The sequence below is a fragment of the Triturus cristatus genome, chromosome 3_1 (genome assembly GCF_964204655.1).
Source record: "Triturus cristatus chromosome 3_1, aTriCri1.1, whole genome shotgun sequence".
In the NCBI taxonomy this organism is placed as follows: domain Eukaryota; kingdom Metazoa; phylum Chordata; class Amphibia; order Caudata; family Salamandridae; genus Triturus; species Triturus cristatus.
Window position 1 is genome coordinate 189,551,623 of NC_140583.1, and position 19,589 is coordinate 189,571,211.

The 19,589-nt window shown below is 44.7% G+C and overlaps 1 protein-coding gene across 1 annotated transcript in view; it reads right to left on the bottom strand.

Annotated features, from left to right (window-relative positions):
* Window positions 1–430: 430 nt before the first annotated feature.
* Window positions 431–19,589, bottom strand: part of LOC146859903 (kinesin-like protein KIF18A) — a 391,179-nt gene continuing 372,020 nt past the window's right edge. Inside the window, exon 18 of the mRNA XM_085643641.1 lies at window positions 431–795. Coding sequence (XP_085499767.1) covers window positions 653–795 — 143 coding nt within the window. The 3' untranslated portion in view covers window positions 431–652. The remainder of the gene's footprint in view (window positions 796–19,589) is intronic.

Below are 19,589 nucleotides of genomic sequence, written 5' to 3' on the forward strand. Positions count from 1 at the left end.
CTGACTGGGTGACTGCTCGAAAAGTAATGCTTGTATACAGAATACAATATGTGTATTAACACATACTTTTTTTTTTTACATACAATAAAGTCATTCAAGAGCGTTACCAGGATGTAGACAAAAAAGGTATATGTATATATTTGGAAAGCCCAGCAGAGAAGGGCGAAGGCCAGAGATGCTGTGGACCGCTTCACACTCCTATCCCTAATCTAGGTTTAGTCCTCACTGCTGATAATAAAAAAGCGAGATATGAAGAGAAAGAAACATGGGAGTATTGGTCTCTGCTGAAAACTGTTATTCAAACCAACATTCCGATTCTATATTGTGTGACAGCAGCAGGTAGGTGGAGTGCAGCTTATACCAAGGTCATCATCGCCAAAGCAGGACTTCATGGTTTACTTTCCAAAAAGGAGGCCTGTAAACGACCATACCAGTTGACTTGGTTTATCGTATATAAGACAATGTAGTAGTCTTCGGCAGTATAATGTGCAATTTTAGTTGTACAAAAGCGCAGCAGGGAGCCGTAAAAAACCACTGTGGGTTTAACCCCCCCCCCCCCCCCCCCTCATCGGTGGACACTGAAACGTGCCGTCACCACGAGTGTGGCCGGTCCCACACTCTCAAGAGGCGAAACAACAAGGGTCCGTTTGCATTACTTCTTTGCCACACGCATGAATGGCTGGGATTTCACAGTTTTTAAAGTTCTCTTTGCAGAAGGAACAACATTTCCGACTGTAAACGTCGACAGAGGCCTTGGTGCTTCCTGTTCGTCATTCTTGCTCACGAAGGCGTCTCCTAGTAAACAAAGACACACAAAGCATTAGCACCCAGAGTCACTGCTGTGGCTTCCGTTAATTCGGGTGGTGGGATCCACCTGTAACACACATCTGCAGCAGCAACAGCAGCAACCCAGGGAGAGCAGTCGGGAAGAAAACATAAAATAGAAGCCATCAAGATGGCCACCGGTCTACAGCCTCCCTAATGCGACACCTCAAGCAGCTCTTAATTCATAAGTGTCCACATGCAAGGTAGTGAAGTCTGGCCATACTAATAATAGGTAACTGGGAAATTTAATCCTATATATTTCCAAGGCTATTTTAACCGAAACGAGTTCTCAGATCACGATCTCCCTTTAGTCACACATTTAAAAGCAAAAATAAAACCCACTACATTCTATATGTTTCTAAAATTACCAAGTCACAGATGGAGATCTTTCAATTTTTTTTTAACGAATTCTGCTTGAAGGCTTTTCTGGTTCCACAGACAAGACGGTTCTATATCAGCAGACTGCAAGTGTCTTCATTCTACGCAAGGGCAACTACTTCACAAAGGCTTTATCTATTAATTTTGCAAAATGGAGGTCCATCTATGTACATTCAAGCCGTATATTAATCGAAAATAGTTTGGGTCTACAAATACTTATTATAAGAACTGTTGCACCAAGTAGGTTCTCTAGTAAATGTTGTCTCTATATTGTTTGAAATAAATAGTCTCAAAAGAATTCTGCTATAGAGCCTGTACAATGCAGTAGGAAAAGCCAAAATATACATGTATGTAATTATATAATGTTTCCCCATACAACTCTTTCAGGTTTATATTACATTGAGATCGATCACAAAGTTGAGTTTTATAGAAACCTTTAGTGAAATTATGTAGCTTTGAGCCTAACCTTCATGAAATGAGACAGTATGTTGGGTATGAACTCGATGGGCCAGATATACATCTGTTTTTAGTGGCAGCAAACGGAAAATCAGGCCATTTGTAACCGCTAAAAAGGGTTGTAGTATGTACAAACCCTATTTTGCGAGCTGGTACCCTATCACCCACTGGCAAAATAGAGTTAGCAAGTTTCTTTTTTAAGAGCAGGACCACTGCCTGCTCTTACAAAATGAAAAGAAAATTTTAAACTTTTTTTCTTTCAAGCGTATCCAGTTTCCTTTAGAGTAAAAGGGCTGCTTTGAAATAAATAAAAAAAAGTTGCTTTATTTAAAAAGTAAACAGCAATGGTTGTGTGCTGTCCCCAGCAGGCCACCATCCCTGTGTTCTTGCCAATTCTGTATGGATCACAATAGCGACCTGCCTCATTAATATTGTTGAGGCAGGTCATTTGAAATTCCATTGGGAATCGCTAAATGTGTCCAAGACACATAAGTAAATGCCGTTTTGCGAGTCGCAAAAAAAAAATCACAATTATAGACTCGCAAAATGAAATGGTCATACATCTGGCCCTATGTTTTTTTCATCCACTTAAACTCAATGGTCATTTAATACTGACGTAGTCAGAATTGTGATGAGTGTCTGAGAAACATAGTCTTTTGTAAGACATGTCATGTACTATCGCACGCAGTTCAGCGTCTCATCTCCACCCAGAATAAATAGGTCTGGCTTATTTATTATGAAAGTGTATTGGTTGACAATTTTGTATGCCTAGCAGGTGAATCAAGAAATGTTTAAATTGAGGACTGATGGACTGGGTGCATAGGTGGATGAAAGGGTGATTAGTTGCACAACAATTTTCTCTTCTTGCGTTCACACAGACACATACCAATCAATACTTTCAGATATAAAAATAGTTAGTTCTATGGCTTTGCTGCTTTTTCCATGTTTTCAATGTAGTGCTCCCAAGTGGCCCAATTTAATGTGTGACAGTTTTAGGTATTCCTGAATGTAAGACATTGGATTAGTTGCCCACCCAAACAAATAATCACAACTGTAATCAGGGTGAACCCTTTAAGTAACTAAATTAAACTGAGCTCAAGCCCCCGACAACTGTGGAATAGAGCAGGCAGGCTCAACTTACGCTAACGTGTAAAGTATTTATGCATTACCAAAACAGTAGTAAAATCAAAACACCAAGCAATAAGAATCCTGAAATAGCATAAAATGTAATAAACAAAATGACACCAAAACAAAACAAACTCAGTAAGGGTAACTGGATATTTCAATTTTAAAATTTTAAAGTTTAAATAGTGCCAAAAAAGGGCAAATGCTAATGAAAGTCTATGGTTGCAGTAGACCGGGACCTAGGCGCTATCTCATGATGACCACGATGGAGTCTGGGTTAGTTACACCGAGTGGTCCTGGTGAAAGTCTGGAAGTGAAAAAGTTTGATGCACCTTTTAAATATCACGAGTCTGGAAGAAAATATTTCAACAGTTTCCAGACAAACACAGGCGTACACTTCTAAAGTCTTCAGAGGTGGCACTTAGCGACTCACTTGGTGTCAGGCAGAGAACAGCAGGACCCAGTCTAGGGCCATTTACCACTGGCCAGCTGGGTACATACTATAGGCTGCTATGTCTGTGTGGCCACACAGGAGGGCAGCTAATCGAACTTTGGAGATCATTTCTTTGTCCTTGGTAGGTCCAGTTCTTTAGGACTCTTCTCAGGTTAAAGACAGCAGGTCCAGTCCATTTCTGTTCTCCTGCAAGTCCAGAAACTAAGTGTTTTGTCCAGGTGGCTTGGGTTTCCACATTTAAGCCTAGCACCAGCTAGTAAGTGGGGGAAGACACCTAGGCACACCATAACTAACGGCTGAAAGTTCCAAGGTGCAACCCTACCCACTTTCTCAGTAGTACCTGTTTGCCTTACTGCAAACAGGCTGAAAATGCCATGTGTCAAGGCATTTTTAAGATGGCAAAATTCTTCAGCGACACTAAACTTGGGCTCTGAGGGTTATGGGTGTGTAGGGAAGTGCAATATGGTAATCACTTTTGTCCTTCCATATCGAACATTAAAATCCAGTTTGAAGCATGCACTGTACCCACAATAAACACTGACACAGAAGTCCGGTAGGACAAATTCAGGGTCTTTCAGCAACCAAATAGTGGCTATACAAGAATTATCTTAGCATCCTGTTCTCTCCCTTTTAAGAGTGCCAAATGTGAAAAGAAGGCCAAATGTGAAAAGAATGCCCAAAGTCCACAGCCTGCATAGTCTATTGAGCTCAGAGGAGTCATCTCTGCCCATTCACATCAGTCTATTGTGTGCTCCTGGGAGGAAATTCATACTTCTTCCTGAGATGCAGGCTGGGAGTTGCAGGGGAGGGTTAATAATAATTAGCTTCCAAAAACTGTAGGTAGGAAAAATGAAATGCTTTAACAGTTACATTTCCTTAATATTTATTAAAAATCAGACTTCACCATGGAATGGATTTTTAATAACTAATAAAAACAGTGGTTTGATTATTAATCTGGGTGCACTCTTGCCAGAGTTATCAGTATTAGTACTTTAATCTGCACTCTGGTTTTCTATGTAGGACAGATAGGCCTGCCATAGTGAAAATAGCTATTTGGGCCTCGACACTGAAGGGACATGGTAATGAACAAGTTACTTACATATGGTAACTCTTTCAGTTGAAAACTCTAACTGCAGCGGCCTCACCTCATGAATATTCTTTACCTTAGAAACACAAAAGTAGTACTCCTGCACATTGGTAAGTAGCATCATGCAGCTCTTCAACAATGTCATTCCACTCCAGAATTAATGGACAGGGCCGCATACAAGCGTCACTCAGGTGTGCTGGCGTCAGTTACTTTTTAAAGCTTGTCCACAACCTCAGAAACAGAGCCCAGCACAAAACTGGCCCAACTAGTGTGCAGATCTTTAGGATGTGACCTTTTTAGATGGGTGAGAGTCCATTCCACAGAATGAGGAAGTGGGGGAGGAATCTGCTGTTAGATAAGAGTAGCCAACAGAAGTAGTGTTACAGAAGGTAACGTTTTTCTGATGGATACTTCTAACAGCAGATTCCTTGCCTTGTGAGTAGATGCCAAAGCAGTACCATCCTCTAGTGGATGGCCTGTGGAGCGGCTAAACCCAAAAAGCCCTGCAGGGCTGAACAGGCAAAATGCCTATTAGGACAGACTCAACTGTCAAGGCAATAATGCTCTGTGAATGTGTGCACTGAAGCCCATGTAGCAGCCTGACAGATATCCAGGGCAGGCAATTTGCATGTTAATGCATTGGTTCGAGTGGAATGAGCCCTCAACCCGTCAAGTGGTTGCTTCTTAGCTAGTGCACAGCAGATGTCTACGCTGAGGACTATCCACCTAGAGATGATTCTTTAATACACTGTCTAGCTCTTTGTTGCTCTGGGAAAAACGTTGTTTAAGGTGGCTGAACCAAGAGGACCAACAGCTCACTTGTACCACAAGCAGATGTGATTGGGACCAGAAAAGCGTTTTCAGGATCAAGAGAGGTAGCGAACAGCTTCGTTGTAGCTCAAATGGGGGACACATTCGAAAAGAGAAAACTAAATTAAACTCCTGCTGTGGCATCACAGATGGCTTATGTGGAAACACATTGTCATCCTTTAAGAAATCTAATCACAACATGGGATTCAAACAAAAAAAGACTGATCTGGCAACCTCAGAAAAAGCAGACTAATAGCCTTTAACAGCGCCCAATGAGCGTCCTTGTTGGGCCAACAACAACACTTCAGACAACTTAGCCTTTAGTGATTCAATCCAACGGGTACTGCACCAAACCACAAACTTGCCTCAGCGCATGGTGTACACTGATTTGGTAGATGGATGCCTGGCTACAAGAATCCCATCAATAACATCGGGAGTAAGATTGAAGAAGACTAGCTGGCACTGTTCAATCTCTATGGACCAGGTGCAGAGTGCGACAGCCCGGGTGGAAGACCCTGCCCTGCTGGTGCAACAGTAGATCCTCCAGTAGGAGAAGCTTGATTGGAGGGCAGTTGCTGATGACCAGGTTCTGGATACCTCACCCTCATGGCCAGGACCATAGCCACCAGGAACACATGGGCACAGTTGACTTTGATATTCTGAACTCAAACAAAGAGGGTTAGAGGCAGAAAGGCATACAAAAGTCTGGAGCTCTACTACATGCGGAATGCTTCTCAGAAAGAGAGCCTTCTAGGGAACACTAGCGCGCAAAAATGCAGATAGTGCACATTGTCAGCGAAAAGAAATGTTCTCCCCACTGCGGGAAAGCATGCAGCACCACCTCTAGATTAACTGCCATTTGTTAGCTGCTAGGTGCCGGTGACTGCTTCTGTATACTCTGGCATTTAGAGATCCTTGTAGGTGCTCCACGACCAGAGAAATGATCTGGTGAGTCAGCCACTTTCAGAGGCGCAGAGACTCATTGCACAGGACCCAAGATACTCCTACGTGCTTCTTCCTGCAGTACCCCACAGGGGTAGAGTTGTCTGTGAGAACCTGTGCTAGCCTCCCCTTGATGGATTGTAGAAAGGCCTTCAACGCCAAGCAGATCACTCGCAACTCCAGCAAACTAATGCCATCAGAGATGGGGCTCCACGACCGGAGAAATGATCTGGCGAGTCAGCCACTTTCAGAGGCACAGAGCCTCTTGGCACAGGACCCAAGACCCCCCCCGTGCTCCTTCCTGCAGTACCCCATAGGGGTAGAGTTGTCTGTGAGAACCCGTGCTAGCCTCCCCTTGATGGATTGTAGAAAGGCCTTCAACACAAAGCAGATCACTCGCAACTCCAGCAAACTAATGCCATCAGAGACCAGAGTTCTCTGATCTCCACCTCGTCTAGATGACCTTCCAAGCCCAGTAATGACACATCTATGACCACCATCAGCTCTGGATGGGGTGAGGAGAGGGGTCTATCACTGGCCCAATCGCAGTCTAGCACCCATTAGTACAGAACTTAGGCAGTCTCCTCTGAAATCTAGAGGTAATTCAATAGGTTTTGCTGATGCTGTACCCACCGGGAATTTAGAGCCCACTGCAGAGCCTGCCTGTGCCATCTGGAGTGGTCTACTAGAAGGATGCGAAGGCCAAGAGTCCCAGCAGTCTCAACGTCATCCTCACTGAGACCTAGGAAGGAGGCTGAAAAATCAGGATCAAAATACGAATGGCCTGGACTCTCTGGGAGGGAGGCACAAAACCACCCCATACACAGGACAGCTCTGGTTAATGGGAGAATCTGTAAAGTAGTCAAGTGTGACTGTGGCATGTTGGTGGTGAAGCCCAACGGAGTTAGGAGGTTCGTCGTTATAAAGAGGTAGTCACTGACTGCTTGGGACAGGCCTGCTTTCAACAGCCAGTCGTCGAGGTACAAGAAGACTAGTACACCTGACCTCCAAAGATGTGCTGCGACAGGCAGCGGCAAGGACAAAGGAGAGCAACGCAAAATGGAAATGCTCCCGGCACATTATGAACCGCACGTAACCTCTATGAATACGCAGGACGGGAATATGAAAAAGACATACTGCAGTTCCAACGCTACCATCCAGTCTCTAAGATCCGGGGCAGATAAGACAATGGCTAATGTCAGCATCTTAAAAATGTCCTTCTGCAGGAAAGCTTTAAGAGGGGTGAGATCTGAAATAGGAAGAAAGTGCCTGTCCTTTGGCACAAGGGAGTAGCACATGTAACACCCAGTTCCCACCTTTCTATGGCTCCTTTGGCCAGAATGGCGTGCACTACTAGCAGCAAAACTGAACCGTTTTCGAACTGATAGCTGCATTTATGGGGTTGGCAGGTGTAGAGGAGTTGAAAGAAATGGGAGGGCATAGCCCTGCTTGACAAGTTCGAAGATCCATGTGTCCAACTTGAGGTGTTGCCACCTTGGAAGAAATATCTGATCTTGCCTCGCACAGGATGGGTGTGTCAAAAAGAACATATTAAAATGGTTTTGTGGTTTCGGTTATAGGAGGTACAGGGCACTGACCTGCACATTATCCCTGATGCTGTGAACGTTGTCTTTGGGTACCGCAGCCTGGTCTATGAAATGGAGAGCAGGTAGTTGGACTGGCAGAACTGTCTAGCTTTCAAGGCACTGGAAACTCGTAGTGTAACCACGAAAGAGGTAAAACTGTTGAGTACATTTTCTGGTAGGAGCAGACCGCTCTAAGGCACACACTGTGGCACAACTCTCAAAGTGTACATGGGCCAAGTTCACTTTGTTACACAAATTGTGAGAGCCATTAACTTGCATGTTTATACCCACAGAAACCTTTAAACCTCATCCAGGCATGGAGACTAAGCACCACACTTGTGCCACTGACCAACTCAAGCAGTCAGCTGTGTCGAGGCCGGAGTTTAATAAATGTTGCCACGTTACAGCTCTCCTGTACGATTTGGGCTGAAAAGGCAGAACGGTCTCTGGACTGCCGACAGGATTTTACCTGCATCCCATGAAGCGTACCTGAAGCAGATGGCACTGACAGAGCACAAAGCCAGATTAACCAGTGAAAACTGTCAACAGTCGTCGTAGGACCAGTATTAGTTTTTACTCTGCTGGTGGATGCCTGGGCCACAAGGTTCTTTTGCGTAGGATGTTGTAGTAACAAGTCAGTATCGCCCAGAGCATGGTTTTGCCCGAGTGCCTAAGAGGCAATCAATGTTAAGGTCTCGTTGAAAAAGAAATAAGAGGTTCAGTAGGGGTCTGGCGAGGCTGAAGAGCCTGCGTCAGGACGTTAGATTTGACCTCCATTGCTGGGACCTGCAGATCAAGGATGCCTGCAGCCAGTCTCATGAGCATAGAAAAAGAGGCCCTTCCCTCACTAGCAGGCCTAGTGGGAGAGACTTGCCCAGTGTATGGGGGAAGTGTCAAGAAGACTGGCATCCTGTAATTCGACATATCCACTGTCCTCAATATATTGTGGGGTGAATATGTCCTTTCTTTGTATTCATTATTGGCTGAATCTGATCGGAAGAGCTGATGCAGGGTATAAGCTCTGCTGTGTGGTAAAAGCAAGGTATGACAGTCCGAAGGATTGGCTACAGGCTGTGGTCTAGAGGGATCAGAACGCAGCTTCAGTCGAGGTTAAGTCTAAGCCGGCTCGGATTTGTAGACTACTATAGAAACAGCTCTTCAGGCATCAGCCCCAGCGTTGATGTGAAGTGACCTGCAACAGGTAATGGTTCCATAACCGAATATGGCACCAAAGCCAGTGTGGTACCTAAAGCAGGTTCAAGAGGCCCGATGGCTTTGAAAGCAACCTGCCGTTGGGATTCCCGATTGGAGACTTCTGCAGGTCCTTGTGGTCAGAAGGCGTGCCAGAGGAAGACCGATGCATGCCAAATATTTCAGCATGGCCTCCATAAAGACAGAGGCCTTTTGCTGCAAAGTAGTTGATGGACTTGAAAATTCCAGTTGCATTGGGACCAAACTCTGAATTGGCTATTCAGAAGTTTGAGAGCAAGACCTAGAAGCACGCTGACACCCTTGATGCCTTTCTGGAATAAAAAAAGAGGAGGGGAAAGGAACTGATTTGGACTCTCCCACCAAAGAAAAAAGCTCCAGGTACCCAATGGAAAAAAAAAAAAGACAGGATATAACACCTCTGAAATTATTCACCCTACAGGAATCTAAAAATTCAGCCAAAACCATCACAAATCATGCGCTCACCAATAATCCAATCTTCACGGACAAACACTCCAGTCAAATAAATGGCTATATAAAAAACAACCTCCTCTTCTTCACAGAGAAACAAACATTTGAAAACTTTTATTTATGATTTCTTCATAGTCATTAAAGAAACCTATTCCGCATGGATACAAATTCTATATCTTTGGATTTGAAGTCCAAAAATCACTTACCACTTACACAATATTCGGAAGACATTGATCTACTCATCAGAAATCAACCTTTCATACGCAAGCATCACAAGCATCTTTCAAAACCTGAAGAACACCTGCCAAACAAACATGATGGACAATCCACTACACACACTCACTGAATCAAATACATCCTCTATTAAAGCAAACTAGAATAGCAATATCCATCAGGACCAATGTACAGTCATAATACCTACAAACACCCATAAGCTTGGCACAACCACAAAGGAATTATCAAACCTTACTACTCAGGATAAGTTACTCACCTAAATACTGACACCATCCTTCAACGATTTGACCCCCTCTCATGGCACTCCCACAATGCATCTGCCAACACCCAGTTATATACATTTAACCAACTCCGCCATTCACTTTGATCCCAGGAGAAGAATCGCACGGTAAACCGTTAAACACCACCTTTGGCAATGGATAATAGCCTCTCAAGAAATCTCAAACATGCTTAAATAAGAAATTGAAAAGATGAGCATGGTAGTCCAATCTCTCCCCACAAAGATCAGTTAGAGTTCAGTACATCAAATAATTCCTAAAAATCAATAACTTGAAATGCATACTTTTGAACTGCAGACTGGCACCAGCAAACTCTCCAGCTATAGTAGATCTAATTGCTTAACATGGTTTAGACATCCTCTTCCTAACAGAAACACAGCTTGCCCACTCTGCACAATGATTCCTGGATATCATGGTTCTCCAAACCTTGTAATCAATAGGAAACAGACAAAACAGAAAAGGAACTTGGGTAGCAATAACATGCAAAGAGCATATCCAGTGTACTCAGTCAAGCCCCCAAGTCAAACCCCTTTTAATGCCTTCAAATAAATGTAACCGTCACCAACATATACATAATTGTCACCATCCTATTATCCACTCTTCTTACACGAACTAATAGACCAGATTACTCACACCTCTATCTTCGATTGATCACCTCATCCTTGGTAGCTTCAACATACACTGGAATAACCAAGAGGCGAAACAAACCGAAAACCTTGTATTTAACAGTTACTAAATTAACACAACTATCCTAGAATCCTACTCACTGCAAGGGAACAAGAGTGGACCTTATTGTTGGAGATACCACCTCCAATTCCTCTGGTAGCGGTGTCACAGTCTGCCCTGTGCCTTCCGGTGTTCCCTGGCACTGAGGCATCTCTGGAACAGATGAGGGAATACCATCTCTCCTTTCATGCTATTTTTGGTTCTCCACCTCACCCTGGTGCGCATCTCGGCCCCAAGGAGGCTGGAGAACCCTCGACCGACTCCAAGCCTCCGTGTCAGTGTCAGTGAGGCCCTCTGGATCAGTGTCCAAATCCAGATCAGCTCCGGCGAACAGCCCTTTGGGGTGCCCACCTGTGACACCAGTGTTGGATCCGCCGCCATCGATCGCCGTTACTATGTCTTCACTCCCCGACGCAGAGGTGTCGCCCCCTTGACTACGGTCGCTGTCGGGAGCAGCGTCCACAGAACAGTTCTTTTCGGAGAAGACCATGCTATTTTCCTTTTCGGAGACAAGTATTTTGGTGATGTCTGTGACGGCATGACCCAGCCTCCTCCGGAGTTTCACTGGATGCCTGACCTTGGTGAGGCTTGGGCCTTGACTCTTCTCCATCCTCGCGATTGTTTTCCCCTCCTAGACTTGCTACAGAGGCTAGCTATGCTTTTGCTGAGCTCCTGTTGAGAGTTGGCGTGGTTCTGGAGCTGCAGCTCCCTTCTGTAGAGGTGCCCATTGATCCACTAATTGGGGTGCTTTATCAAGTCCAGGTGGAGGCGGAGCCTGAGCTCCCCTTCAGTGAAGCCCTCTTTGATATTTTGTTGGGCTCCTGGGCTAAACCAGTTTCAAGGGCCTCTGTAGACCGATCTATTGCTCATAGACACCGTTCTGACCCTGGAGACCCTGTCTGCCTCTTCCGACAGCCTACTCCACAGAGCTTTGTGGTTAAGGCTTATACAACCTCCCCAGACATCGGTGTCCTGTCCGACATCCCTCCAGAGAGAGTCTAAAAGTCTAAATGCTCTCGTCAATATATCTTTTCTGCCACCAGCTCTGCTTTGCAATCCATTTACACCGCTTTTGTTCTGGGCCGTTTTTCTCACATGTTGTGGGATTCGGTCTTGCGTTTTCTCTCCTCCGTCCCTGATGACACCCGGGACACTCTTATTCAGTTGTCCTAGGATGGAAGTCAGGCGGCTAAATTGCTGATTCCCTGTGGCATGGATATTACAGGTTCTGTAGGGCGAGCCATGGCTCCTTCAGTAGCTTGTCGCTGGTGTGCTTGGTTACGCACCTCTGGTTTTTCAGAGGCTGTTCAATCCGCCCATGTGTACATGCCTTTTCGATGGTCAACATCTGTTTGGTGCTCAAGTTAACTCTACTTTATACCTCTTTCAGGATAGCGGATGGAGCAAAATCTTAAGACCTGCTTGCTATATTGTCCTCTCCTCTTTTTCCCCTGTACTGAGCTTGTACAGGGTAGGGTCAACTGGTTTTTCTTTCACATATAAGCTGTTTTGGAATGGTGCCATTGACTTTTTCTTTCACACTTCACGTATGAGTGGCACACGTTGAGGTGCTCCTGCGTCCTGCAGGTATTTTATTTTTTTGCTTTCTGACCGATCAATGACTAGCTATGGTCCCAGTTATTGGGACGCATTTTGTTTTATAGCCATATTGGCTTCCACGCCTATTGATGCAAGGTGTACTTTTATTTTTTCTACCCAGGCTCTGTTGGGGTATTCTGCTTGTCTTGTGCGGCTGCACTGTTGCCTTGTTCCCTGTCCTTCAGGGTACTTTGGTGGTATGCCCTATGGGCATTCCTCAATATGTTTCTGGTACCTTGCTACCCCTTATAGGGGACGTCATATTGTGTGCTTAGTAGGACGGTGCATGGGGTTTCTCCTTGCTTTTTTCCTTACGCTTTATCTGGTGCCTTTCTTTCCTAGCACACGCAAGGAAAGAGAGCATACTTCTTGACATAGGGTACATTGTCAGCTCCTGCCATGGGCGATGATCTTTCTTTTCTTTCGGGCTTAGCGCCTCTGTGCTAGTTCCCGCTATGTGCGGGTACAAACAAATCTTGTAATTTCTCTTTCCCTCAAGGTTCCTTTTGGATGTACCTTGTCTGTATCTTGGTATGGGTGTTCTACTCTGCTGCCTCTTTCTCTTCTATGCCACTGTATGGTCTATTTTTACTCTACTTCTGCCCTCTGCGAAGCGGTTATTGCTTTCTGCAATGTTTTTGTGCTTGTTGGAAACATTTCCATGACCCTTCCTATAGTAACCCCAACCTTTACTTACTGAACAGTTTTTTTTTTATGTGTGTTCCTTAACCACCCTCTCTTGGGTTGATTTGCACGGAGGTTTGATACTCCTTTCGTATTCTTCCTGGGACTTTCTGTAGGAAAGTAGCATCTGCTTCTTATGGTTACCACCACTTTTTGCTGGATGTCTCACTGTTTTTGACTTGTCTGGCTGGGATCCTGCTAATCAGGACCCCAGCCTATCTGCTTTCTCCCTTGAATGGACACACATGTAATTTGGTACACTCCAGATTGGATACTGGGGTACCCATATCAGTCCCTAGTATATGGTACACCATGTACCCAGGGCATAGGTACCCCAGAGGCCTCCCATTGGCTGAAGCATGAATTATGCCGCCCATGAGAGGCCATGCAAAATGAAACTCTAGGTATGCTACTGCAGCTTATGTAAGCAGGTGCTTGCACCACTTACGTTAGATATAGGTTCACTATATCTAATGGTCGCTACACTTAAAACCTTTCAGTCACCCCAATAGCAGGCCTTATCAATCCTAAAGGCAGGGTGCTGGGTTTTATGTGAGAGGGTGCCCCTGCATGAGCAGAGCCCCTTGCAGCCATCAGAGTATTCTCTAGAGTTGTCTGTGACTCAGCCAGACATATGGCTAGAGGTGCTTATTACCTCGCGGTAAATGCTATCTCGAAAACGGCTGCATAGAAACATATAGAGTTTGGTGTCAAACACCTTGGAATCATACCTCCACACCAGTAACTGGTGTGGAAGGTATGATTCCACCCTTCTGAAGCGAGCTTCATGGGGTCACCGGTCTACCCGGTACCAGCCTTCTCGACCCGGACAGCACAAAATGGATGCTGCCAGCCAGAGAGACATTTCTGCCCTCCTGCTGCTGAGCCAAGCTCGAGCAGAGGAAGGCAGCACAATAGGCTTCCTGTCACAGGTAGGTGTGATCACCTCCCATACAGGATTTAGTGTATTGGGGCTGGGTGAGTGCACTCAGAGTGCCTGAAAGTCGGCACTTGGGCCACATTTTGTGTCCCTGTGCATAGTTCAACTCAAATCAGTTCTGGGAGCCATTGGCTCCTGCTCTGGCGCGAAACTTGACAAAGATCATGGGTGTAGCCACCACTCTGTCCTGCCCCTCCCCTAGGAGGGTCCCCTGAATCTGTCCAACCCTCTCCTGTGGGTATAAAATGAGTTACCTGGCTACAGGACATTGGATTTTACATGGACAAGATTCTACAAAGAAGAAACCACTGACCTTTGACCGTCTGTACACCTGGACTTCGCTGGACCTCGACTAGGCTTGACTTCATCCCCCCTTTCCGTCCAAAGATTAGTTTGTGCCTTGACTCCATACAGGCTCCGTGCAGGACCTGTGGGGCACTTAAGACAACAGAAGAATCTCCCTTGGAGTGAAGGAGTCACTCCCCTACTTTGCAGGCGCCTAAAGCACAACTGACCAGTGGCTGCTCCTGAGCTCCTGCGGACTCCGAAGATTTCAGCAACACAGGAGGTGGGTTCCTGAACCTCCCCGATGTTGATCTGCCCTCTCACCGAGTTTGAGGCCAGTATCCCTTGTGGGGGCTGTGTAACCCGAACCCCTGAGCACCATGTCCATTTGCAAGTGCATATGCTTGTTGTCGATTCTTGAGCTTGTGCATTGGACCCCGTGTGGTCCTGAGCAGTATTTGCACCAAAGAACTCCGGCCTCCTCGCACCGTGTGCTGGTACTTTGCAGACATGCTCGAGGTCCGCTCGCGACTCCTGGTCCTTCGGCCTGTGGGTCCTCCTGAGGATCATCTTGATTGTTCGTGGACTTTCCTGGTTGCTTCAGACATGCCTGACTCCATTGCTTGGAGTGTCCCCTGGACCTTGCTGGTCCACACCGTAACCTGTTTGTCCTTCCTGCGTCGTTTGCTTTTGCCAAGGCTTGTTGGTGCTCCTGCTGGACACCGACCCCTCAGCACTCTACATCCTTCATGGGACAGCTCACCTCTGGCTCCTGGTCGTCCTCGACGTCTCCTGGACCTCAAGTATTCCTTCTTCGCACCTGAAGCACCAGATGGGCTTTAGTCTCCTGAGCCATTGGTCACTCTGAAGTGACCCACACTCTGTGCCCTCTGCATTCAGGTTCCTTCCATCCAGAATCCAGGCTTGGATTCCACCGGACACTTTTCACCTTCACGGCAGCAGCACTTCTTCACTTCCTTCCATTGAGGACGACAAGAGTTTCCGACGCCACTTCCGACCTATGCACCCGGCTTTCCTGGGTTAGGCAACTCTGATATTACGGTATCCACGGGCGGGGTGGCTCTTTAAACTCTTAAGTTCCAAAGGGTTTGCTCGAAGTTCTCCTAGAAGGGTCCTTACTAGGCCTGGGCGAAAATTCCGTTCCGCTCGCGGAAATTGTGATAATTTGACATTTTCGCGAAGAGCGCAAAAAAGTAAAAATTTCCGCAATCCGCATCTTACCGGAAATGTTTTTCTTGCTCGCGCTGTAAAAAAATACATTCTCGCGTGCGCGCGATCGCCTTGCCTGAATCCCCGCGTTCGCCGACAAGTTTTCCCGATCCGGTCGCGTTCTCCATGAGATGTTGGATTGTTGGTAGCCATTTGCACTGTGTCTCAATAGTTCGCACCCGCATTAACGTCATTTGTCGCGCAACCACGTCATTCGTCGCGCGATCATGTCTGTCTTCTCGCGACCATGCTCCGCGAGAGTATGAGATGATTGAGATCTCGAACACGTAATTCTCCACCGCGAGCGAGAGGACGCGGGCACGTCATATCGAACGTGAGCGGGACAAGTAAATACAAGATGGCCGCGCCCGTGAGCAACCGCATGGTTAAGTTGGCAAGCCGCGATCACGCAGAAAATACTGCGAACGGGCGGGAAAAAAACTTCTGCGTCTTCGCGATATTTCCGCGTGTTTGCAGAGATTTTTTAACATTTTCGCGATAGTTTGCGAAAGTGAATTTCGCAAATTCCGCCGACCCCTAGTCCTTACACTTTAACTTTAACTTTGCCACCGCGACTTTCCCATAGAGTTGTACAGAGCATGCGGTCGTGTTTCCTCACTGCCCCCGTCCTCCATGGGTCTCCTGTGTCATCACCTTGGGTGGTTCCTTGGGGTCCCAGCGATTCTGCGTGCTCTAGGCACTGTGTCTAGTCAAGTTGTGATTGTTATACCACTATTTTAGTATATAGTTCGGTCTCCCTCTGGAGCCCGCTGTGTATTGTATTACTTACCGCTGTTCTATCGATCCAGTATTGTGTGCTTTGTGAACAACATCCTCGTGTAGAGGGTAGTAGAGAGTTATATATTAATAAATACATATTTTTATATAACTACTGTGTGGTTCTCCTTCATTTAGTCATTCAGGAGGTGATATTCTGGTAAAACAAGCTGCTTTACATTCCTTCAAGATTAAGCCTTAAGGTTGCTCTCCATAGCTATCACTAAAGCTTTCATAAAGGTTATCTTTGACCTCATACATCATAAGGGCCGTGTAGATTGGTACATGGTGCCCACTTTAAATAGTCAACAGCATATACCAAGCCACCATCTCACACTTTTTCTCCCTTCTCGCGAGCAAGGATAACTTTTCAACTCCTTGAGGGGTTCATTATCTCTTGGACTCATGAAGGGGGGGGAAATAACACTCTCCGGTGATGCCGAGATCCTCACTTTTGATGTCACCGGAATTGTTGACAGTACACAGGTTGTCCCATGGACCCTGGAGATTTCCTTTTTTGCTTGTGGAATTTTCTCTCCTTCTCTCCATTCTCTTTTTCTCTGGAAGAGGTGAGGTTTTTTCCTCCTCCATATTCGTGGTATACTATGGATTTTTTGTTGTGTTTCAGTTATACCGTCTGGCCCTTTTATGGGTCCTGTCTCGTATGAACACATTTCTTTTGTCGCCTCCGCACTAGTTATGATGGGTGCACTGCCACTCATTCTGTTATTCCAGTTCTTCTACTGATCGAGTGGTTGTTGACCTCTGCTTGTGGTGTTGGTCTTCCCACACTTATTATTCTGTCTTTCTCAGCGGTTTTAGCCAACACCCCAGCCACCCTTCTTTTCTGATATGTTTTCTTCTACAATGGAGATTTGCTGTTTGAATTGGTCTCCCCTGTGTTGGCATTTGTTCAACTTGCTCTTTTACAGTCCCAGATAGTGGTGTTCATTGCTCTATTGTAGCAGGTTGTGTTTCACCTGCTGTTTTCCCATTTCGGTCATCTCTCAGCCGCATGATTGTCATCATTCAGTCGGTAGTGTTGTTTTATATCCGACTGCTTTTCTTTTATCTGCTTTATCTGTTTGTGGCAAAACATACGTTGGACTTACAGAAAAGAAAGTAAAAGTTCGGATCACCGAACATAAAAGCAACATACGGCAAAATAAATTGAAATCCACAGTGGCAGCTCATTGGAAAGAATCAAACCATCAAATCTCCCAATTGAAATTCACCATTTTAGAAGTTGTGCAGCCATGTTCCTTTATGGATCCACAAAAACAATTATTACAAGCCGAATTTTTTGGGATTAGGAAATTGCAATCAATGCAACCTACTGGGATGAATGACCGGATCGAACTTTCATGTTTCTTATAAACATATGTGTATGTGTCCTCACATACACAAACATAACTGTTGTTTTTTTAAAACAATTCCGTTTTGATGTTCTTGTCAATGAAATGATATAATATGTTTAGTGATCATTCTATACACAAGACTAACACACCATGTTTACCTAAACAGATGATGGCATTGTGAAATACATATCGGGTCAAGTGGCGCACATAACCTTAAACATTTAAGTTTACGCATAGTTTTAATACATATTGAGGAATACATGCCCTTAGGACTTTGGTTTACAGACAGTAGAGATGATCCTGGATTTAGCATTTATATTCTGGTTCACGCATAAAGATTAAAAAACACACAGCACACAATATGTCCAGACTAGCACATTCGCCACCGAGCATTTTTTCTACTTTATATATGTTGACTGCGTTTCCCTTTATCCTCGTTTTTTGAATAATTTTCGCACTAGTTTGAAATACCATTGCTAAATAGAGACATGAGAGTATTACATATTTTACAGGCAAACAGAATCTAGCATTATGGTCCAGGTAGTTGTTTAGTGGTTTTTGAGCACGTTAAGACTACGGTTGCTTTAAGAACTTCCGCTTTCAAATTGACGCTTGCTACGTAAACAAGCAAAGCCGTGAGAGTAACGTCTGACAGAGAAGATTTTTCCCGCGTCCGATGTAACAGTAGTAAACGTAAGTGTTCTTTGGATCTTAATAAGATTTTCTAGTTAAATAAACTTGACAGATGAAGGGCTCTCTTAAAGAATTTTCATAACAGCAACAGCGCTTTCAAAACCGCATACACGCTTAAATATTTGTTATTGGTGAAACATCGTATCCCTTACGAAGATACTAGATTGCGTCCGGGGAGCAGTTAAATAATCCTTTTCAGACTACACCTTGATCATTCTCAGACAATAAGGGGTATTGTTCACAAAATACGACGATGTAAACTTTACAGTTTTAGCGTGTCCAGAACAGATTCATTTTAAAATGTATATGTATGCACATATCACAGAAGCGCCCATTATCTCTTACGGTGATACAATGTAGCCTTCCGATGTTTTTCCGTAAACATCTTACTTGCGTTTGGGGAACGTTTCAAAGTATTATTCATTGCATACACGCTTTGTTTTGACAGACGATAAGGCGCATTCTTGAAAAAATATGTTGACGATCATACATTTATGTTGAACTATGAAATGTGCCATTTCTATTACATTTATTCAGCTGAAATTTAAAAAACAATTATATGGACCTTGTTTCACGAGTAAGTGAAGAAATTGTATCGATTTGTGGCAGCTATTTAATGTGCTTCTTTAAATTAGATTTACTCTGCTGAATTCATAATATTGTATTTATGAGTCAATGAAGGACTTGTATTGATTTGGGTTATTCATGTATTTAATTGCAGACCCCTGAAGAAGGGTCAAGTTTGGCCCGAAATGTATTGGGTTTATAAGCTTCTAGAAATGAACGCTTGCCGCATCTGAGAATACAAGATGCCAGAAGAATTTGTATATAAAGAACAAATGAATAAAACCTTTGATGATTAATCAATAAAGATTGATGCGAATATCATTTGAATATCGATCTGAGGAGAAACATCGTTTTTCCTAGTGTCCCATGGGACCATCACTGTTTTGTTGCTTTGCAATTGCAAAAGCAAATTTGAATGGTCCCAGATGTCTCGCTTTTGTATCTGAGTGCTTCCTATGGCCCCGGATGGTCTACGGCCGTCTTTGTTTTTGTTGTTTGTCATGCCTTCTTACAGCTTGTGTGGTGCTTTTTGTATCGCTTGTGTCTATGGCCAGGAGTTTGGACTCTGTGGTCTTAGCCATTATATTTGGCCTTCAGCCCTGTCTGCTAATGGTCCAGTTACCATTGGGGATGCTCTATAATTATCTGAAGTTGTTCTTCTAACCCATCATCATTCTTCTGCTGTGTATGTCCCATGTTTTCTACAATATTTCTGGTTGTGCGTCTTCTCCCTCACCTACCCTTCTGACAGCCGGTTACGCTTTCTCTCTCTTATAAAGACTGGCTAGTCCTAGTCAGGGATACTTCGTGGAACAGTTCGCAGACCCCTCCTCCGGGGATGGTATTGCTTGGGTATCTAATTCAAAGGTAAGAAA